This window comes from Acomys russatus, chromosome 5 (genome assembly GCF_903995435.1).
Source record: "Acomys russatus chromosome 5, mAcoRus1.1, whole genome shotgun sequence".
In the NCBI taxonomy this organism is placed as follows: Eukaryota; Metazoa; Chordata; class Mammalia; order Rodentia; family Muridae; genus Acomys; species Acomys russatus.
In genome coordinates this window covers 20,767,358-20,791,285 of record NC_067141.1, presented here as the reverse complement: position 1 = coordinate 20,791,285, position 23,928 = coordinate 20,767,358, and the positions used below count along the sequence as shown (strand labels likewise).

Genomic DNA, 23,928 nt, shown 5'->3' with positions numbered 1-23,928 from the left:
AGTGGTCGTGGCCATTGTTCAGGAAGAACAGTGACCTGAGCCAGGTGCCGGGGAAGCCGAACATGCACATGGGATGTGTGGGGCCAGTCCTCTAGACACCGGGAACAAATATTAACTCAACACCCGCTCTAGCCCTGGACATGGTGCTGAAGGACAGCAGTCCTGACAAAAAGCAGGAAGTGATGCTGCAGGGCTTTGGACATGCGCAGTCAAGCTTTAGGTGTGAAGCCAAGGCAAAGCACAAGGCAGAAAACAGAGAGAAACACCAGAGTCAAGGAAGTTAAAACTGTCCTTTTACAAATGAAAAGAACAGCAACAATCCCTGAGATGGGGCTGTAAGGCATGTGTTTTAAAAAGGAGTGTCAGGGCTGGAGAGATGGCTCAGTGTTTAAGAGCAGTGACTGCTCATCCAAAGGTCCTGAGTTCAATTCCCAGCAACCACATGGTGCCTCACAACCATCTATAATGTGATCTGATTCCCTCTTCTATCTGATGCTCTCTTCTGTCATGCAAGCATATATTCAATAGGGTGCTTATATACATAAATAAATAAATCTTTTAAAAAATAAATAAAAATAAAAAAAGGAGTGTCACATAGGATACGCAAAACAACCAATACTACCCCCAAAGACACGCACTTGTTTCTGAACTTGATGAGCGCTCAGCAGACAGTTATCCAAAAGACTAAAGTAAACAAATACATAAAAAGCTAGAGAGGAAAGCAAGAGAGAAGGCACAGAGCCTGAGTCCCCACCCAGCTTTTCTATGGTCATCACAGCACAGATCCCAAACCCTGATCGTATCGCATCACACTTTGCCAGTCCGTAACCTGACTCACTCCCCTCTGGAAAAGCTTAGTGACACATCACAGTCATGGTCACAGCAGTGTCCAGGACCTAATGAATGATGGAACATCAGTGACTCGTTGCCACACTATGGAAGTCCTGCACTGAGCTCTAGCCACCCCACACACCAGCTCCTGGCAAACCACGTGAGCTGTGAGCAAGTGAGCAAGCCCAGGTTAGCCTACAGATGGTGCCCCAGGTCAGTCTTCACAGAACCTCCAGGGAACCCTCACAGGCTCTATGCAGGGACAGGATGACATGACCTGATGGCTGCGATCCAGTCCCCAGAAAGGAATGGTGTGGAAGAATATGGGACCACTCTCATTAGTCCTGACACAGGGGACCACAGGAAATGTGATAGGGTCTACAGACCAAAGACCCTGGTCCCACGTCCTGTCCTCCCCTGAGCCTTTGACTCCACACAGATTTTGAGCACAAACACTTCTGGTCACTTGGCCTCTGGGGCTATGAGAACTCCTGTGTCCCTAAATAAAGAGAATAATAGACACTGCCTTCAATCCCCTTTTACTCAAGCCACAGACTAGATAGGAACCATGAGCACAGAAGACCAAGCTATAGCAATGCCCACTGGGATACCCCAGGGCTTCACAGAGCCACTTCTCAGTGTTAGCATGGACCAATGTCATCCATGATCAGTAGGAGAAGATTCCATTGGCTCTTGCTATGGAGCAGATGGCGAATCTGTTCTTCATATACAGACATCCAATGCCTGGCTACAAATTGTTATCAACAGAGGATGGTCCCTACCTGTGCATACGACTTGGGTGTAGGCTGGAGGGTCACACTGCTCTAGGAAATTTGTATTGAATTTGCAGTGAAAGATGTCAGCCTCTATTCCCCGGCATGCCATGAATTTCTTTTTCTGACTCCCAGTGCCACACTCCAGCTGCCTGCACAGAACACCAGCTTCCTCCTCCAGCAAATCACACCTCCGGAGCAGGATGTTTTTACTCAGCACCTCTGGAATTCCTGCACAGGGACTGCCACCACTGCTCAGCCTGGTTTCTGGTACTAAACCCCCTAGTAGCAAAGAAGGAAAAAAAAACACTGGTCCTGGAAGCTTCTTCACATGGTAAGTGATCAAGATACACAGATTTTCTTCCTTGACCTGAAGTAGCAGACAAAGGACTCCTGGTGCTGCCATCACCCTTTGCTGTCCCCTGGTGTGACAGGGACAACATCACCATCCTCCTAGGGTTACAGTGCCATGAGTTGAGGACACACAATCGATAGAGTGGGTGCCAAGGGAGCCTGGTCAAGACAGCTGTATCAAGCAGTGAGAAACTCTCCCTAGCTGGAGTTGAAATCTGAACACCAAGAGGGTATGACAAGCCCCAAGGTGTTTCCTGAAGTGCTCCAAGGCAAACAAACAAACAAAAAAAAATAGATCTTGGTGGCTGACATTAGGAAGCAGTGGACCCCAGGAAAAAAGTTACTGAGAAAGGGTCCAGAGAGAATAAGAGCTGAGCTCCCCAAAGTCATGGAAGGAAAGCTCTCACCAAGTCTATCACCAGAAGAATCTGTAGGGAATGGAACCCACATCCAGCCAGAGCCTCTCTCCTCCCCTTTGACATTTGTCTTGGTTCCCTTGGTTTGGTTCCAAGGCAGGGAAGGAGGAGCTGGGGACCCAAGCTGACTCACCTGAACAGGAAAGTGACACTATACACTGGCACTCACATCCATCAATGGGCCCCCAGAACCCCGAGGAGCACTCCCAGATTGTGGCTTCCTCACCATGGCACTGGACGCCATAAAGCAAAGGCACCTCCATCTCTTCAGGTCTCACAATATGCTGGTAGGTATAATGCGCACTGCCACAGCCAAGCTGTTTGCAGATCACTGAAGCCTCCTTCAGACTCCAACTTGGGTCCCCACACACCAGGCCTTGATGCCCGTCATGCTGCACATGCAAGCTGCCACTGTACCCCCAGTGATACTCACAGAGTCCTCTGGAGACGCACCTTCAGAGACAAGGAGACAACACAGGAAGACAATTCTGAGGTTTTTGATGAGAGCTCTCTGTAATTGGAAAGCTCATCTTTGCCCTCCATCACACAATTCTTCCTTGTCCACAAATTCCCTAACACTAACACTGCACTGTGCTAGCATCAAAACAGTCACTTCGATAAAAATGAAAGTTAGTAGAAATGAATACACATGCATGCACGCACACATGAAGCATCAGGCATCATCAGCCTGTGCCATTCTTGAACACAGTCACCGATGTTCCATATGCCTGTGTCCCTGACACCCAGGGCCAGCATACACTCACCAGGAAAGAGGCTCCAACAAGCTAGCATCAGAGGCCATAGCCCATGAGCGGACAGGTCCATGCCAGGTCTCCCTGTAAGTACAGTTCCCCAGGCTGATGGTACCTATCTCTGCCTTCAGACAGAAGGTGGATTCTAACTCTGGGTGACACTGTTCTAAGGCCAGAGCCTTTAAGCAACCTGAGATCCTCCCCCACATCAGAGCTGTCATCTGTCACCCAGAACAAACACTCACCCACCGAGCCAGAGCCCAGCCAGTGCCAGCACTGTGGGGCTTCCCGCAGCTGGTATCCATCACAGTCCCAGGTATGAGGAGGACAAGGAGTCTCTTCCCAGCATGGTCAGAATGGCTATAGCTGCCAAGGCCAGTGTCAGAAGGGACACCAAGGGCCTCGGACCGAAGATCTGAATGAGGAGCTGGGTCCTTCCAAGATCAGTATATTGTCAGCAGACAGGCTTGGCAATTTGATCACGGCACTGAAAAACATATTTTCCCTGATCCCAGATGCTGAAGGAGTGCATGCTTCCCTGTGGTAACATGCCTACATAAGAAATGGCCACATAAGCAAGTCCACATCGTGAGGCTGGAAGATACACTAACAAATGTGTGGACAAGAGGACACAACACCATCAAGATCACTCTTCATCTGTCAACTTGCTGAGCCATTATGAAATATTGTTTGTCAAGGTGGACATGTGGAATTTATACTGAGATGGGGTTTGCCCCTTGGTCCAGTATCTTTATGTCTGCAAAAAAAATAGGAAGAAAAAAAGAAAGGAATGAAGGAGGAAAGAAAGAAAGAACGAAAGAAAAGAAAGAGAGAGAGAGAGAGAACAGGAAAGTTCTTGATGAATCTACAGCACATGGTTTCAAACAACCATTTTTAGCAGGTTGAATTTTCGGTACTTATATCCTTTAAAACTTCATAACAACAGTTATGCTGATAGAATTAGCTCAGCCAATCAAAAGACATATGGGAACCCATGACATAATTTTCTTTTTTCTTTTTCTTTTTTGGCTTTATTCAGTTTTGTACTTCTTTTTTTGGACTTGTTCTTTTTTATTTTTATATATACATTTATATTATTACACATATATAAAATAAACTACATACAACAAGAACCACAAAAAATCAGGAATTATATTAAGGTGGCATTCATAGTGTTTTGGCTATTTGTATTTGGCTACCTTGAAGAAAACATCTTTATCTTGGTGAGTCTAAAATTCTGAACGTAAATCAATATCCATCATATCTAATCTCTATCAACTTAACACATCTATCTAGGCCTAAAAACATCTAAATTCCTAAACAACTAAGCTTAATTGTAAAACTAAATTATCTGGTCTTCAACTCTATCAGAGACTTGAGAAGGAATAAAATTAATTACCTGAATAAACAGGAAGTGCAGGTTAGCAGCTTCCAAAGTGAAAAAAAATTACAGAGATAGTTTGCTGCCTGAACAGTCACCCAAAACTCTCTATAACGTTGGAGCATCATCTTCAGCTTTCTGGCTAAGTACATCTGAAAAACATATTTGTGTGGCAGGAGCTATTGAGGACTCGCTTACCCTATCTTGGCAGAGTTTGGCCATTGACTCTGCCTGAATCCAAGCTTGCCCATATTTAGGCGAAATTCTGTCAGTGGCTGAAACAAGGACATTTTGCCCAGTGGCTTGTATGCCACATTTGAAGCCACCTACATAAAGAGGTTCTTTTGTGCTCATCATCTTCTTTGAGGCAGGCTGGGTGTCGCCAGCAGTTAACTTGTCATATTGTCAATGAATCTTTAAAATGTTTTTTTTTTTATCTTTAAATGCCATATTCTGTAGGTCTCCGAGGTTTTCAAAGACTTTATCTAACTATTTTACCTTATCTATTTATAGAATCATATCTATCTGTTATATCTAGGATGTATTTTCTTATAATATAAATAGACTAGTAATCAACATAACCACGACTTGATCAGCTAACAATTAACTTGTATCACTTACTTATTCTAAACAGCCTACAATAGCACTTTCAAAGTATTGAAGGTAAACCTTGTATTCTACTTGAATTGTATGGATACAATACCTCATATACAGTAGAAATATATATAATTTGTGTGAAGAATAATTTTTAATTTGAACTAGCCTCAATTGTTCTGTGTATTCTGCACACCTCATACATTTATAGTTTTAGGACTGTATAATGCTTGCGAGAAATTATGTTTTCAGAATTGGACATTGATACTGGATCAGACCTGACAGGATAATTCCTCCCAGCATGCTGGACGCTGACATCCTGCATCCTTCATGTTCCAGCACCAAGTGCTTCAGTTGCTGTTCCTCATTAGAACAGAACAGCTTTGAAGAAAGCTTCCAATCTCAATTGGTCCAGCATTTCAGACTGTGTCCCACACAGGGCTTCTATTAAGCCTGGAATTTCTCAACATTTAGAAACTGGACCACAAATGCTATTGTTAGCTTGTTTAACCATTTTCACCAATTGTATTTGGACCCCTACAAAAGTATTATTCATCCCATTTCAGCTGGGAGAAACCTTAAGAGAGCAATGCTCCATTTCCCTTAAGGGGGGATAGGTAGGTTTTTGGTTACTTTCTTGGGCTATTGAGGTTTATTTTCATTGGGAGTTGGCTATAAGTTACTATTGGTCTTATTCAGAAATAAAACTAGATTGGACTCAGGGATGTCTCTCTTTTCTATTATTTTTCTTTCTTAGGTTTCGAGTTAGGGGTTGAAAAGAAAGAAGGGGAAATATAAAATATATAGAGATGATAGGATTGAATCTACTTCTCAACTTAAGGCCTTAATTGTTACTCACAAGGTTATTTTTAATTCATTGATATATAATTTTGGGTATTGATGCAAAATAAGTTTAATTTTGATATATTGGTATGATAAATTGTCAATATCCAGAGTCAAATTAAAAATCCAGTGTTCTCAACTGAGCTGTAATCTGAATAAATTACTTAAATTATTTTTTAAAAAAAGAAAGTGAGCTCTGCAAAAGGAAAATAAAAAAAAAAACCTCAGTGTTCTTTAATGAAAAATTACTAAGAATGACAAAATGGCGGCACAGTGTATGACCACAGGAACCCTCCTGTGCTCGGTAGACTTTGTTGACTCTGAAACCAGTATCAGAGTTACCTCAGGGTCAGCCATTGTGAAAATGTGTTTCAGAGGCTGAACACTAAAAGAGCTCTAGTCACAGAGGGAGGCTTTCCCCACACCCACAGCCACCCCTCTTTTCAGCCTTTTCCACTTCAATCATGGCTTTGCCCTAACTTGCTAAGGCCAGTACCTGGGACACAAAAGTCCCCTCTCATGAGGTCAGCACAAAGTGTCCACGGGATTTCTTACAAATAAAACAAATGAAAGGCATTTTCCTGCTTTCCAACTTTGTTAGTCAGGGCTAGAGCCTTAACCTAGCTTCCCTATGCAAAATTCCCTAACCGCTTCCAGAGAGGAAAAGAACTAGTCAAAATCTGTCAAAATGTAGACAGAGAAGGATGGTGGAAAGTGAGGCCTGGAGCCCTTAACCAAGAAGAAGACCTCAGCCAGCACACTCTACTACCTGGGAATTCCCACTGGATTCTGCGCCTTTCTGCTAAGCTGCCCTCTACTGGTAACCGGGTCCTTTGCAAGGTTCCTAAACACTAACATGCTGAGGACAAGAGACCCTCCGGCAGCAGATGGATGAAATGCAAGCAAGACCTAATATTCTACACCAAGTTAGACCTAATATTATATACCAAGAACCTGAGACTACATAGGTCTCAGGTCCCCCTGAGCCTAGGGGAAAAGCTTACTTCTATTTTTATGCTAAAGAAATGTAGCTATAAAGTGACTCTTGATGACATTTGTTATATCCGTAAATCAGTGCACTGCTCAACCCTTATCAGAGAAGCTTGCTTTTGTAGTAAATGGCAACTAACACAGACCCAAAACTGGACAAGGCAAAGGAAGTGTGGGTTTAGAGCATTCAGTCCTCATGTGATGCCTTCCTCAACCCCTCACCTTTAGCCTCAGGCGTCTATGTAAGATCTAGAGGTGATGGATGACTGCAAGGGAATAACATCTTTCAGGCACAGCAGGACTGACACATATATTAACGCACGAGACCACGGCATCGTACACAAGCCCTGCAGAGAGTCAAGCCTGAGGGGATCCAGGTGAAGGGGAGGTGCTTACAGGGTCCCACCCCTAACCATGAAGAAATTTAGTGCTGGGAAAAGGAAAATAGGGGTTTTGTTCCCAATGGAGAGTCACTCCAGGCAGGGCCTATGCTCAGGAGTAGCTGGCCAACACAAAGGAAGCTCTGTAAACTTGTGGGGGAGCAGTCTTTCTGTCCCGTTTTGTTTGGGGGGGGGGAGTATTTTGTCTTGTTTTTTAGTTTTTGGTTTTGTGTGTATTTTTAATGACAGAGAGAATGTAAAGTTGGGTAGGAAGGGAGGTAAGGAGGGTCCGAGAGTAGTTGGGGGAGGAGAAATATGATCCAAATATGTTGTATGAAAATGTTTAATTAAAAGATAGAGGAAGGGATGGGAGAACAATTGAGTTGTAATCTGAATAAATTAATAAAAATAAATAATAATAATAAATAGAAGAAAGGAAGAAAAAAGCAAGAGCAGAGAGCTGTATAGGAAATGTAGTATAGCCATGTGGGTACCCTAAGGAAAGATAATCGATGTGTTTAGAAACATCTATACTCCAACATCCATCCATGTGTTGTTTGTAATAGTCAGTCTGTCTGTTTCAAGAAGAAAGAAAGAAAGAAAGAAAGAAAGAAAGAAAGAAAGAAAGAAAGAAAGAAAGAGGTCCACGTGCACACTGTGGTGTTCTATCTACCCTTTAACAAGAAAGAACTCCTTTATCTTGAACATGGATGAATCTGAAGGACACGGTGTGTTATGTTAAAAGGCCAGAGACATAAGGGTAATTACCACCACATGACCATACTCAAAGAAGCTGAGGAGCATTTTGGTTACCAGAGGCTTTAGGTTGGGAAGATCATTGGCATGGATGGAAGAGGTGTGGTCAAAGGTCACTGTAATTTAGTTACAAGGTAATCTTAAGGGGCTCCATTGTGCAGCATAGTCACTATTGTTGCACTAGCGATAGATTTTAACTGTTCTCACTGTAAGTAAATGATAATTATGTGGCCTAATAAATATATCAATTACCTTAATTGGATGCTACACAATGTGTACATATCAAAGCATATTGTATACTTTAAATATGTATTTTTTTATTGGTCAACTGGAACAATAGTAACAAAATGTACTACTAAATTGAAAATGTTAACATAATAAGAATTTCAAAAGAGGAGTACATATCTATCGATACTGTTGTTGTTCAGGTCTTGTCTAGGGAGCCACATTGTTGATGTATCAAGGAACCGTAAAGTGAGTTCATGGGAGGGGGTTAAGTAAGGAAAGAAGAAAAGGGGAGGTGGTGGTGTGATTATGCTTATATTTTAATTTTTTAAAAAAGACTGCATTACGATCAGTCTCAGAAGCAGCAACAAGTAAGTGGATATTGACACCATTGGGAATTAAAATAAGATGAGCTGTCAATTTCTCATGAAAAGACAGAAATGGGAAAACATTCAAATTATCATAAGAAAATATTGACAACAGTAATTCTAGACTAAGGAGATAACTTAGTCTATAAAGGCCTGCAGCAGTACCGTGAGGACCAGACTCTGAATTCCCCCAGAGCCTGGCTGAAAACAGCTGGATGTGGTGATGCATGTTTTTACCCCAGTGCTGGAAGGATGTCTTGCTTAGGGACCCTACTGCTGCGATAAAAAGCACTTTGAGCAAACACGGCATGGGGAGGAAAGGTTCTATTTCAGCTCACAATTCTATATCGAGCCACCACTGAGAGAAGCAGGGCAAGGACTCAAAACAGGGCAGAGACAAGGAAACAGAAACTGAGGCAGAGGCCATGGAGAGGTGTTGCTTATTGGCTTGTCTCCATGGCTTGCCCAGTCTGCTTTCTTACAGCACCCAGGACTGCCAGCCCAGGGATGGCACCACCCACAGTGAGATGTTCCCGAATCAATCATCAGGCAAGAAAATGCACCCCGGGTTGTCCATAGGTGAAGGTGGTGGGGATGTTTTCTCAGCTGAGCTCACCAAATGACTCTAGCTTTTGTCACGCTGATGTAAACCTAGCCAGCATGCCCCTTTGCTTTTTGTTGTTTTGTTTTGTTTTGTTTTTCAAGACATGGTTTCTCTGTGTAGCTTTAGCTGTCCTGGACTCACTTTGTAGACCAGGCTAGCCTCAAACTCACAACAATCTGCCTGCCTCTGCCTCCCGAGTGCTGGGATTAATGGCATGGGCCACCACTCGAGGCTCTTTTGCTTTCTTTTTACCATATTTTAGTACATTGTAAATTTGTGTTTTGAAGTTGTTATTTTGTATTCTCGTCTTTAAATTCACCTTTACTTAGTCTTACTATACTTTTAGAAGTTTGCTTCATCTGAAGACTCGTTTCCACTGTTTACTCTGCACATGCGTATGTTGATGATGTGTGGGGAAATGTGCACATCAGCACATCCCTGGTGCCCAAGGAAACCAGAGCAGGGTATCAGCTCTCCTCAAGCTGGAGCTGAGGAGTTCGTGAGCTACTGGGCTTGAGTCCTCTGCAAGAGCACTGCTAAGACTTAACCTGCTGAGCCAGCTCTCCAGCTCTCATCTTTTTTTTTTCCCATGAAAACTTTTAGCTGACCATGGTAGTTCATGCATTTAATTCCAGCACTCAGAAGGCAGAGGAAGGTAGATCTCTATAACTTGAGGGGGAGGCACTCTGATATACATATTGAACTTTAGACCAACCAAAACTGTGTATGACTGTCTGAAAAAATAATAATAAAGCTCTTCCTCTTTGTCCTTCTTTCTCTAACGTTGTTCTTAAACATTCTGTTTCTTTTTGTGTGTCCGCTTTGTTTAAGCTCGTTCTCACGTAGCCTCTGCTTAGCCCTTTCTTTTATTTCATTCACATTTCAACATTTTCCCTAAATAACTTCATTTTAATTTTATAGCATTTGCCATGTTCTGGTTCTTGGTTATTGTGGGTAAGTTTGTGTGTCATGGTTTGTTTCAATGTACTTCTCTGTCTTGTTCAGTCCGATGTGGTTTCTATTACATGGGGTATATTCTTCTCCTTGGGGAGTAGTATGGCTTGAGTCCTCAACAGTAGTCTGCTCACTAAGAAGAGTCCTGGTAAAACTAGAGGAAAAATTCAAGCCAGTAGATGCACAAATTGTAACACAGAAACACAGAACAATGTAAAGGGAAGGCAAAATAACCGAAAAATCCATAATTATTGTACTGACGAGTTGAAAGTTATTGAAATGGGTAAAATACAAACAAACAGAGTAATGAGGTTTTTTAGAAGAAGGAGGAGGAGGAGGAGGAGGGGGAGCTGGAGAAGAAAGATAGAAATAGACTGGAACGTCACCACAGCGGGTGAGCAATTCAGTAACAGGCCGAAAGTCACACCAATGAGAAACTCAAACTCAGAAAGAAAACCAATGTTTTGTGTAGAGAAATTTTAATTCAGAACATGGCTGCTCTGGCAAGAGATCTCATCCAAAGACCTTCTAGGTTTGTGTGATCTGGCTGGAATACAAACACACTTATTTTTCTGAGACAGGGTTTCTCTGTGAAGCCTTGGCTGTCCTGGATTTGCTTTGTAGACCAAGTTGACTCCTGGACTCACTTGTTACTTATAAAGTGGGCTGGCCTTGAACTCACAGGGATCACCTGCCTCTCCCTCTCTGAGTTCTGGGATTACAGGCATATGCCACATACCTTTAATCCAGGAGACAGAGGCAAGCAGATCTGTGTTCTAGCCCAGGTTGGTATAGAGCAAGTATCAAGTAGAGAAAAGCTTAGGTCCAGGCATGGTTGTATATGCCTTTAATCCTAAACAATGAAGGTAAAATTAGTTTGTAGAAGGAAACACCCATATTTGAAAATGATGTCTAATTAAGTGGCAGAAGAAGAACATGACAAATAAGAAAAAGACTTGATAGAATAGGGTATTCCCAACTCCCATGAGAAGAGAGAGGAAAGGGAAGCTACTTAATGGGCAATGCAGAGAGGCGGGGGGCAGTTTTAACAGGAAAGTAATGGAGAGACAGGTTGCAAAGAGACAACACGCTATACTCAGGTGAAGACTGAATGAGCCAAAGAATGAGAAGGAGCCAAGATTTCTGGAGTTAATTTGAGGCCAAGCAGAGTGATTCAGGACCTGAAAGGGAAGCCAGATTGAATCAGTCAGCTGGGAGAGGAGTTTGAGCCAGAACAGCTGAGTTGAACTAGCCAGCCCAGAGCTCAGTAAGAACAAGACAGAGTGACCTTATTAGGCAGTAAGTCTCAGAGGATGAAAACATTCTAGGTTAGATTGTATGGAGGCTAGAAGCTTCCAGGACTAGGACTAGGTTAGCAGACAGAGGGAACAATCCTCCTCTGAGACAACAATTGAAACAGGAGAATAAAAGGTACTTTTACAACTTTGAAAAAATAAATAGAAATATTGGAAATGAAAAGCTGAGTGAAGCAAATATATAAACAGTGAAAAGCATCACCAAAATATTAGACCTTAAGCAGAAGAAAGACCACTGAAAACTGTATGTTCAAGGACACATACTTAAATAAAGGAGGCATGAATGAACATGCTCAAGAAGCCAAGCCTAAGAATTCCTGAGATGGAAGAATTTGAGTCTCAAGATAAATTAAACCAAATAAAGACACAGAATAACAATTAACTTATAGCAGAAACTTTCTCTCATCTAGGAAAAGAAGTGAGCTTCCAAACATGAGAGGTATTCATAAACTCAGTAGATATGAACAGAACAAGAGCCTTTCCAGACCACAATTGAATCATGATGCCAAAGACAGAAAACAAAGAAAGAAAAAAAATTTAAATATAAGGGGAAATGCCAACTCAAGTACAAGGCAAACATACCTGCTAATACCAGGTCTCTAAACAGAAACTCTAAACATAAGGAAATCCCTGAAAGCAAATATCTACTATGATGGTTAATCTTTTTATATGTTTTAATTAAAATAGAATTGCATTACTTACCCCTTTCCCTTCCCTCATTCCACTCTTCCCATGTCCCCCACTTGAAAACTGATAGCCTCTTTTTCTTTATTATTGTTGCATACATATATGTATGTATACACACACACACACACACACACACACACACAACCTGATGAGTACAGGTTTTGTTAGTGGTGTACACGTGGTTTCAGTGCCGACCAGCTTGTATTGGATAACTAATTAGAAATTTTATCCCATTCTGTAGGCTGCCGTTTTGTCCTATTAACAGTGTCCTTTTCCTCACAGAGGCTTTTCAGTTTCAAGGGTCTCATTTATTAATTGTTGCTCTTAAAGCCTGAGATGCTGGTGTTCTGTTTAGACAGTTGTCTCCTGTACCAATTAGTTCAAGGTGGTTCCCCCTCTTGCTCTTCTATTAGATTTAGTGTATCTGATTTTATGGTGAGGTCTTTGATCCATTTGGATTTAGGTTTTGTGCAGGGTGATAAGTATGGATGTATTTGCATTTTCCTACATGGAGACATCCAGTTAGACCAGCATCATTTGTTGAATATGCTTTCTTTGTTCCATTGTATGGTTTTGGCTTCTTTGTCAAAAGTCAAGTGTCCATGGGTGTGGGTTTATTTCTGGATTCCATTCCACTGATCAACCTGTTTTTATGCTTGGCGTGTACTCACTTATAAGTGGATACAACTCAAGTAATCTAGTCCTGTGTTCTAAATGTCTGTGTCTTCAGCTATATGAGCTTACCTTCCCCCTTTGCGAGACAATCAAAGACAACAGCAATGGCCTATATCGTCTGGGGAGTCACTTGAAGTATCCTCGTCAACCATTCAAAAGGAGATTTCTGGGGCCTAGTACTGGGTCTTTATTAATCTATGGTCCTTGTACAAAGTATTGTCAACTCAAGTGGTGTGATTCCCTTTAAGATACAGTATAATTTTAGGCAATAGAAATAGTTTTCCCAAGTAGGGAAAAAAGGTCTGGGCAAGAGGCTTTAGCACAAAATTCTACCAGACTTACAAAGAAGAGATAATAACCAATACTCTTCAAACTATTCCACAAAATAGAGAGGGAACATTGCCAAACTCATTCTATAAGGCCAAAGCCACATTGATACCTAAGCTACATAAAGACCCAACAAAGAAAGAAAATTTCAAACCAATCTCCCTTATGAAAATTGATGCAAAAACACTCAATAAAATACTCGCAAACCAAATTCAAGAACACATCAAAAACATCATCCACCATGATCAAGTAGGCTTCATTCCAGGGATGCAGGAATGGTTCAACATCCACCATATAAACAAACCAAAAGAAAAAAAAAACCACATGATCATCTCATTCGATGCTGAAAAAGCCTTTGACAAAATATAGGCTAATATGACTCTTTGAGTCTTATTTCAAACAACTTGTCCCTTGTCTCTCAATGTCCCTGTATTGACCTCCTTCCCTCCTGTCCAGTTGGAACCTCCTTCCAATTTTTCTATTTCCAGATTCACATTGCCCATATCCTGTTATCCCTCTCAGTAGCCCCACTCCCTTGCCACTACCCATGTCCCTTATACCTTCCTGGTTTCTGTGGTTACTCGGTGTTGTATACTCACACCTGAGGTTCTGGAGCTAGGAACTTCAGGTGAGAGGGAACATATGGTGTTTTGTTTCTGGATGTGGGCTACGGTACCCTTTTCGAAGTCCATCCATTTACCTGCAAGCATCATAATTTTATTTTTCTTTACATCTGAATAGTAGCTCATTGTGTACACATGCCACACATTTGCATTGTCTTTTCATCTATTGAAGGACATTTAGGTTGTTTCCACTTCCTAGCTGTTGTGGAGAGGGTGGCAATAGCTATCTATCTATATAGTAGAATATCAAGTCCTTTGGGCATATGCCAAGGTGTGGTTTACCTATAGCTGGGTCATATTATAGATTTCTTTTTAGCTTTTTGAGTATTCCCCATACTGATATCCATAGTGGCCACACCAATTTGCATTCACACCAACAGTGACTGAGGGTTCCTCTTTCCCCACAACCTCACCAGACTTTTCTGTCATTTATTTCACTGACCTTAGCCATTCCAACTAGGGTGAGACATCTCATGCTCTTCTGGCTCCAATGGCCCTGGGAAGGTCCACATGCCAGGGTCTGCCCTCCACAGCACATAGAGCTTGCCTCAGAGGCTCAAGCCAGCTCCATACCACAGCTGCTTCGGTCCTTTGTGGTCATCCCATGGTACTGGAATCTCCATAATTCTGGGGTCACATTGCAACTGGACTGAATCTTCCCCAGTAGCCTGTACTGGCCTCTCTTTAGAGACTCAGACACTGCACCGTGGTGTCAAGCCTCAACTTCTATGATCCCTTAAGTCCTAGGTTCTCATGCTACAAAAACCATTGCCACCTGGGGAGGCTTTTACACACTACCAAGTCTGGAAGTCAGCATGAGATGCAGTTTTACCCCTACCCTAGTCACGGACCACAGCTTCTTTGTGCTGACCCTAAAGAAATGCTCCCCAGAAAAGTTTGCCTCAAGAATGCTGATCTCTTTACTGCAGCTGATCTCTCAGCCCCATCTAATCAGAATCAGTTGTGCCAGCAAAGCAACATTTCTGGGAGGAGAAGGGTGGGGAAACTACAATCAGGATGTGAAGTGAATAAATTAATTAATGGAGAAAATTTTCGAAGCAACATTTTGCTTCAGTGTTTCTGATCCCTTGTTAATCACAGCTGATTCATCAACCCCAGCTGACAATGCATTCCTAACTCAAATACTACACAAATAGCCCCCATTAGAAACCCTTAGAAGGTTTCTCTCTGAAACCTTCCAAGCCAGGCCTCAGTTTTCTGTGTTTCTTTCTGCTGAAGAAAGGCTTTCAAGCTCCCATCACAGCCTACTAAGCTCTAAGTACTCAATTACTTTTCCAGCCCCAAATCTCAAACTCCTTCTGTGAACATCCCAGAAACAACATGGCCTGTTCTATCACACCAGGTCTGTCCCACTCTCTGGTACCAGTTCTTCCTTCTAATTTGGTTTCTATTGCTGTGATAGAATACCATGACCAGAAGAAACTGGGAAGTGATGGCAGTGGTGTTCTTATAGCTTACACAGTCTATCGTGAAAGGAAGTTAGAGCAGGAACTCAAACAGGAGACCTGGAGGCAGGAACTGAAGCATAGGCTGTGAAGGAACACTGCTTACTGGTTTGATCTCCAAGGCTTGCTCAGCCTGCTTTCTTATACACCTCAGGATCCTCTGACCAGCCCACAGTGGGCTAGGCCCCCCATATTAATCATTAATCAAGAAATACCCCCACAAACTTGCCTTCAGGGAGTCTGATGTAAGTATTTTCTCTGTTGAGATTCTTCCTCCCTAATGACTCTAGCTATGTCAAGTTGATGAAAAAGACTAACCAGGACACTGTATAGATACCACAAGCTAGCAAATAAAAAGTCCAGGGTCAGGAGTAGGCTACTTCTTTCAGAGTTGTTGGTCACCGAGGTTACAGAGATGCTCAGACAGTGTATCTTATTGCCATTGCCCTTGGTGACCCTCCAGAACCTGACAGTAAGACCCTATTGCTGAAAACACCACATACTTGAGTCATAGAACATGAAGAAATCGAGTGTGTGCTGACGTGGAAACTCCATCCCTACCACCCAGCTTTCATAATGCTGAAAGGTGCTGTGCATACCTACTAGAGAAGAGAAGTAATCGTCAGTCTTACCCAGCCATGAGCCCTGAGAGCTATAAAAAGTGACCGCTGGCACAATAGCGACATGGATGTTATAGAAGGAACCAACCACTTTCTGGTTGGACCAAAGGCCTACTGTACAAGAAGAAACAGATACTTGGCACCATTATCAGACAAAGGACCTACAGCTAGACAGATGATACCATCTGTTTCATTCCTAATAAGTTTATCAAAGGAAAAAAAAAAGGAAATTTCACAAGATCTACATAGAAGGGAGCAGGCCTCATATCAAGGGTTGAGGACATGGTCTAAGAAGATGATGACCTTACTCAAATCAGTCTGCAGATGCAATGATATCCCTCTCAAAACCTGAACAGGTGCTTGGAAAGTTAGAAAGCTGATCCTAGTAGAGATGAGGATTCCCAAGAACTCTCAACTGTACAAACAGCTAGACCCTTGCTTCCTTATTTCAATTCTTCACAGGATAGCTGCCCTGTGGCATGAGGCTAGACGCAGAGACTGGTGGAAGAGAAATAATAGTACAGCAGTCATCACGCACTTAGAGTCACCAAATTTCTTAAAGGGGTTATGGCCATTTATGTAGGAAGAACGATGTCTCAAACAAAGTTCTGGGGAAACTGAATACCCATGTAGAATGTGTGGATCAGGTCCTCCCCGCACCAGAAACAAAGCAGCTCAAGACCCACCAAAGCCCTGGACATAGTGCTAAAGGACAGCAGAAAGCGGGAGACGATGCCAAAGCAAAGCAGAAAGCAGAAAGCAAAGGTTAGGATGAAGAAGCGTCATCACAGGGGATGCAACACACAGGGTGGGGTTATGAGGCACATGTTATCAAGGGTCTGCCATACAAAACATGAAAAACCACCAACACCCGTCAAAAACACAGGCTACCTATTTCTGATTTCCGGAACAGAGCTGAGCAGACACATCCAAAGATGAACAAAGGCTAAAGACGGTAAGACAGAGGCCAAGGAAGCTACGAGTCAAAAGACATGGGTCCTGAGCTACACGTCTAGCTGACCACAGTCATCACAGCACCGACACCAGACCCCCCACACCATGACCCCATTACATCACACCCTGCCAATCCATAACCTGCCTCCCTTCCCCCTGAAAAGCTTAGTGGCGCATATTGTTCATGGCCACAGCAGTGTCCAGGGTCTAATGAACAGTGGAACATCAGTGACTCGTCGCCACACAGTGGAAGGCCTGCTTCTACACAGGCACTGAGCCCTAGCCAGATGTGGGTACAGCCACACCACGCCCTAGCTCCTGGCAAACCATGTGAGCTGTGAGCAAGTGAGCAAGTCCGGGTTAGCCTACAGATGGTGCCCCAAGTCAGTTCTCACAGAACTTCAAGGGAACCCTCACAGTGGTGCTCGCGACCCACCAGCCAGACCTCCATGTGTCCTTGGGACAAATTCTCGAATAATGCAACTGAAGTCAGGGCAGGTCCTATGCAGGGACTGGGTGACATGAGCAGATGGCGGCAATCTGGTCCCTAGAAAGGAATGGTGTGGGAGAATACAGGACCACCTTCATTAACCCTGACACAGAGGGCTGCAAAGTGCGTGCTGGGGGCATCTACAGACCAAAGACCCTGATCCCCTGTTCTGGTCTCCCTTGAGCTATGGAAGCCATATGGATTCAGAGCACAAACACCTTTTCTGGTCATTTGGCTCCTAAAGGATCATGATCATCTGTGTCCCTGAATGGGTAGTGAACACTGCTTTCAGGGGACTCCTAGGGGTCTCCTGTAACTACCTCTTGATGGCAAAGTAGATTATTTTCAAATGTGAATCTAGGGTAAGGATCCTAGATATCTGGGTCTCTATATAACAATATGAAGACTAAAATATCCAGCAAGTATGCTCCTACCTGTGCATACAATCTGTGTGTACGTTGGAAGGTTGCATTGCTCTAGAAAGTTCACATTGGCCTGGCAGTGTAAGATGTCAGGTTCTGTTCCCTGGCATATCCCGTACTTCTCTTTCTGTTTCCCATTCGTTCCATGATGGGCTCTGGACCACTGCAAAGCAGCACCGCATCCCAGCTGTCTGCACAGAACGCCAGCCTCCTCCTTGTGCAAGTCACATCTCAGGGCTAAACCGGAAACTCCAATGACCTCTAGAACCCCAGCACAAGGACTGCTACCACCAGCTAGCTCGATTTGTCGCGTGGTCCCACCTGGTGACAGGGAAGAGAAACCAAATCTCGGTATGCTATCCATGGAGCACACACAAGAGATGGGCACTGACTGCCCCACATTGAGTCGTTGTCCATGGTGCCCCTGGAGGTGTTCCAAGGTAATTCCCTGAGGTAATACATCCCATCTTTCCAGGGGAAGTGGGCCAGTACTCCTGCCTCCTATACCATGTGACTAACTCCTTAGCCAGAGAATGGGAACGTTCTCTCTAGTGGTCAATATTAACAAAGGAAGTAGCTAACTTTAAAAGCTTGGAAATCATATTTAAAGTTATTGGGAAAATGTCTACAGAAGGTGAGAACCCATCACCGTTAAGACTCCAAAGATAAAATATGCTTATACCCGCCTAGATCCCTCCCTGGGCTTTTGCCTCAATGCGTCCATGACCAACATTGAGGGGAAAAAAATCCAGGGACTAAAGAGCTCATGATTTCATTATAACCTACCTGAGCATATAATAGCAAGCACACACTGGCATTTGCAGCCACTGATGGGTCCCCAGGATCCCAGGATGCACTCCCACAGGTTGGCTTCCTCACCGTGGCACTGGGCACTGTACATCCAAGGTGGCTTCATCTCTTCGGGGGTCAAAATATACTTGGAAAAAGCACGCAGAGAGCCGCAGCCAAGCTGTCTGCAGATCACCAAGGCCTCCTGCGTCCCCAAGCTGTCCCCACACATATAGCCCGACTGCCCATCATCCTGCAAATGCAGGAGGCCTTCGCATTTATTATCACCATTCTGTAAATTCACGAAGTTCTCGCCAGCCAGATCTTCAGGAATAGGAACAAAGAAAGCACAAGGATAACATTCTGTATTCTGTTTAGAATGAAATGATTAGACCGCTTCACGGTTAGAAAGCTCATCTTCAGCCAGGCATGCCTTTAATTCCAGCACTAGAAGGCAGAGAGGCAAGGTGGATCTCTGAGATCAAGGCAAGCCTGGACTACAAAGGGAGTTCCAGGACAACCAGGGCTATACAGAGAAACATCGTCAAGAAAGAGGAGAAGGACGAGAGTTCATTTTCACTACCCATCTTTTTTTCATAGTTCCCAATCGTAATACCTATTCTGCATTGTTATGGAATCCAATTGGTTACTTTGGCGAAATCAAAGTTAGCAGAAAAAACGCACACGTGAGGCGTAAGACATCATTAGTCCTGTGCCATCCCTGAACACGGTAGCCTATGTTCTATACACCCGTGTCCCTGACACTCAAGGCTTCCACACACTCACCAGGAGGGAGAGTCCAGTAGGCCAGCAGCAGCAGAGGCCACAGCCCAAGAGAGGACAGTGCCATGCCAGGTCTCCTTGTAGGTACAGTTCCCCAGGCTGATGGCCTTAGAACAGATACCTGCCTCTGCCTTCAGGAAGAAGATGAACTCCAACTTAGGGTGACAATATTCTGGAGCCAGAGCCCTTCAGTACCATAGGCTCCTCCCCCACGGTAGAGCTGTCGTCTCTCACCCAGAGCAAGCACTCACCCACACTGCCAGAGCCCAGACAGTGCCAGCCCTGCAGAGCTTCCTGTAGCTGGTGCCCAAAGCAGTCCCAGGTGTGTAGAGAGCAAAGCATCTTCTCCAAGAAAGGCCTGTATGGCTGTATCTGCCAAGACCAGTGTCAGAAAAAAACATCAAAGGCCTTCTGCCTCACACAGAAGATCTGCCTAAAGGCCAGAATTCTTCCAAGATCAATTTGTTGTCAATAGACTGGACAATTTAATCAAAATGCTTTCAACATGTTTGCCCTGGGCTCAGCCATAAGAAGAATTATGTCTCTCTGATGGGACATGCCTTCCTAGTGGCCACACAAGCAAGTCTACATTACCATAGTAGTAGGCAAACTAAAGACTGTGTAGACAAGAGGACATGATGTCATCATGGTTCATATGTCTACTTATTGATGAGCCTCTGTGAGTAGCTGATTGTCAAAGGCAAACACATGCAATGCACACCGATAAACTTTGCTCATCAGGCTTCCGTCTGCATTACTACAAAGAAAGTACTCAGTGAATCTACACCACACAACTTCAGAAGTTCCTCTACAAAAGGTAGAATGTGGAATCATTTTCGGTTCGGTTTTTGCTTGGTCTACCTACATAGATCCTTTTCCTTTTCCATTCTTCTCTCATATATTACATCCCAGCCATAATTTCCCTTTCCCTCCACTCCTCCCAGTCCTCCCACCTCCATCTTCCCCAGATGGACTCCTCCTTAGTTTCCTTTCAGGAAGAAAAAGCAAGCCAGATTCTAAAAATACCATCAGTTGTGCAAACAAAATAGTCTCAATAAACAAAAATGAATACCCACAACAAGAAGAAAATGAAAATTCCCACACCTCTAGTGTAAAATTATGAAGAGTGAGAAGGTGGAAGAGGGGCTCGCCAGGCCACACCCTTACCTGAGGAACTATTGGTGGTTGATGGAGAGGAGGTAATTTCTCTCTTGGTAGGTGTGGCCACTGATAGGCTGCTCATTCTCCGATGGATGGCCTCAGATCCATGGACATAGTGGAAGCCCTAACTAGACTCAAGGGGTTAAAACAAAACAGAAAGAGAGCGTGAAGTTGAAAGAGAGGCATTTGGAGAGTCTGGGGGCTGTTGGAGGGGCTGGTAGTGGATATGGTGAAAATGTATTGTATACATATGTGAATTTCTTAAAGAGTACGTAATTTGGTTTCTCCTTAAAGGATGTCAGTTGCAGAAGTTAAATACCATGTATTCGAAACACAAATTTCACAATGTCCACATGATATTGTTGAATGGAAAACAGTGGAATACACATATGTACATAGTATGAACTAAAAAAGGTGCACATATATCCACATATTTCAGGACTGTTGCACATAGACCAATTAATGGTTGGCTATTTCTGTGTTCTAAAATCTTCAAATTTCAGACTGTGTTGTGTGTGCTATACATGGATACATATAAAAAGATGTGGATGTGTGTGTGTGTGTGTGTGTGTGTGTGTGTTCAAAGATAAAATATCCCAAGTTTTTATACTGTTATAGTGCATATCACCTTTGTGATTACTAATAGAAGCAGTAATTCTTTTTTCTTTTGATGTGTTGAAATAGAGTCTCCTGGCCTAGGCTGGTCTCAAATTTGCTATGCAGCTGAGGATGACTTGGCATTCCTGATCTTTCCATGTGTGCCTTATGTCATGTGTACAGATACACACAAAGATAAATAAAATTTTAAAAAGAGAGAGAGAAGGATCAAATATTCTGTGAAGGACCTTCCAATTTAAGACTTTAAACAAGTAACAGTGTCTTTTTGCTGTTTGGATTTTATTTTTATTTATTTTGCCCTGATGAAGGTTAACCTGGGGATCTCTTGTATGCTATGCAAGTGCTGAAATGCTAAACTACATCCCTAACCCCAAGTGATATGCTGACCCCTGAATCTTGCTCAACTTGGCTGGATAGTAATAGCACCATTGTGGCAGGGCAAGGCAGTACAGAGGTTCCTCCACCTTGTATTCTTACTGAGGCCATTTTAGGTTTAGCTAGAATTTGATCTTCCTAATGAGAAGCACCAGGGAAAATTACCCAACTCTATTCTATGGACTTGAGGTCAAGGTGCCCTAGCTATGTTACCTTGGCTTCTGTTAAAAGGCTTGCTTATACAAACCTCCCCCTCCAGATAACTGCTCATCTTAGCTTTTGTTAAACTGCTTGCTGTGTGTAAAATCTTCCCTGTAGCTGCTAAGTGAGATACCAGGATGTGGTTTTGCTTTTATGAACCCTTACTCTAAATGCTCAGTACTACACTTGGTTCCCAAATACCTGAGTATAGTCCCAGCCAGCTGAAGTAAAGAGTTTCAATTGTCTATAAAACAAAAACAAGAAGCAAAGCAAAAACAGAGGGACAGTAGTGGTAGAAAGTATAAAACTATACTGGGACACTTGTGAACGTACCCTGATACCAGCGTGGATTTGCCTGGATGTCAGCCACCATGAAGATGCAGCGCAGAGATTTAACAACAGAGAGGTGTCGGTATCCCTGAACAGGCACAGCTTCTGATAATAGAGGGGGCACCTCATTACACCCAGGACCACACAGCCCTCAGTTCTGCTCACCTCACCTTTTGCCCAGACCATCAGTGCTAAATCTAGACCCGAGAAAATAAGTCTCCCCCTACTGAGACTTTTGCCAGATTACTCCACAGGATAGATATACACAGAATTTCTCACACGTTGAAGAAACAACTGAAAGGCATTTTCACATCATCCAGCAGAATTTGAAGACACTCCTCCTGATGGTACTCAGAAAAATTCTAGAGCTTCCAGACAGGACAGCAAGTCAGGGTGGGAGTGGGAAGATGAGGGAAAGTAATCCCACAACCAGGAAGAGACCAGCTAAAGGGAGCACAAGGCAGGGAAGAGCCTGAATTTCTCCCACCCGGGAAGCTTCAATGGACTCTGAAACTTTTTTTTAACTTTTTTATTGATTTTTGTGAATTTCCCATCATGCACCCCAGTCCCACTCATCTCCCCATCCCCTCGTATCTGCCCTCCCCACTTGTAACCTCTTCCCCAAAAGAAAATAAAAAATAAACAAAACAACAACAAAAAAAGCAAAGCACAGAAAACATCTCGTCATGGAATCTGTAGTGTGTCACAGGATGTCCTACAAAATATCCCTCTGCCCACACATCTTCACTTGCAAATGTTCATTGCAATGAGTCATTGGTCTAGTTTGAGGCCTATTGCTCTGCCACACCATTAATATTTGACCCTCACAAGGAGTCCTCCCAGTTATCTTATTTTTTTTGCTGCATCATGGAGATCCTGCAGTCTTGGATCAGCAAGACCAACCCTTTCATGAACTCCAACAGTTCAAAGATGGAGCACATGCTTTTGGGGTGGGCCAACTCAAACCCCAGGATCTGGGCCTCAGTAGTAACTCAGTAGTCACCAGCTCTCCCATATCTACACCACTAGGGAAAGCTCTTCAGCACTGTCCTGGTTAGCCCATCCAATGCTGCTGCTGGCAGAAAGTAGGGTCAGCTCTCATGCCCTCAGAGCTGCCTCGCCCACACCCATGCCACCAAGGCCATCTCCACTTTGCTGCCCTGTCAAGTTGTGGGGCCTACTGTCCCAAGTGCTGCAGGTGAGTGAGGGACAAGGGACAGAGAGGGCATCACCTCCACATCTGTGCCATCTCAGAGCAGAGCAGTGGCAGGGTCAGCTCTCTGATGCCCACACCCTCAGGGATGGCTCATATGGCCTGCCACCACCAGAGCCAACTCCACAGTGCTCCCTGGGTGGGCTGATGCCCTGATCCCCTGAGTGCTGCAGTGGGGGAAGGTGGAGCCAGCTCCTCAACAAGCTGTAGCCAGTGAGGGATGGGGCCAGTTCTGCACAGCCCTTGGGCAGCCCTTGGTCCCAGGCAGCTGCCCAGATCAGGGACGTCTGCATGGTCTCTAGTGGTAATAGGAGCAATAGATATCAACACTGGCCCCTCCTGCCTAGTCACGAACCCTGACATGGTCCTCAGTGGCAGCATGGGCTGGGACTTCACCACAGCTTCAGGTGGCAAGGCTGGCTACTCATAACAAGCTATTTCTCTCCATCCTCACATCTCTAGTTCCATCGCTCTTCATAATGCTCAAGCTGTTCCACTTCTCTTTCTCTCCCATCTGTCCATCACACATTTGCACACTATAGTGGTTCCTGCCACAGTTAGGCCCACGTGGCTGGTGGGCTCTGGGTGACCTCTGCCCACACCATGTGGCATGGCATTAGGTGGGCCTCTACATGTCTACAGCTCCCCTGTGCCGTG

General features: G+C 43.8%; 1 protein-coding gene across 1 annotated transcript in view; it reads right to left on the bottom strand.

Annotated features, from left to right (window-relative positions):
• Positions 1 to 19,523, bottom strand: part of LOC127188802 (scavenger receptor cysteine-rich domain-containing protein SCART1-like) — a 49,036-nt gene extending 29,513 nt beyond the window's left edge. The window contains 3 exon segments of the mRNA XM_051145102.1: positions 17,814 to 18,122; positions 18,588 to 18,914; positions 19,377 to 19,523. Of these exon segments, the coding sequence (XP_051001059.1) occupies positions 17,814 to 18,122; positions 18,588 to 18,914; positions 19,377 to 19,440 (700 nt within the window). The 5' untranslated portion in view covers positions 19,441 to 19,523.
• Positions 19,524 to 23,928: the final 4,405 nt, after the last annotated feature.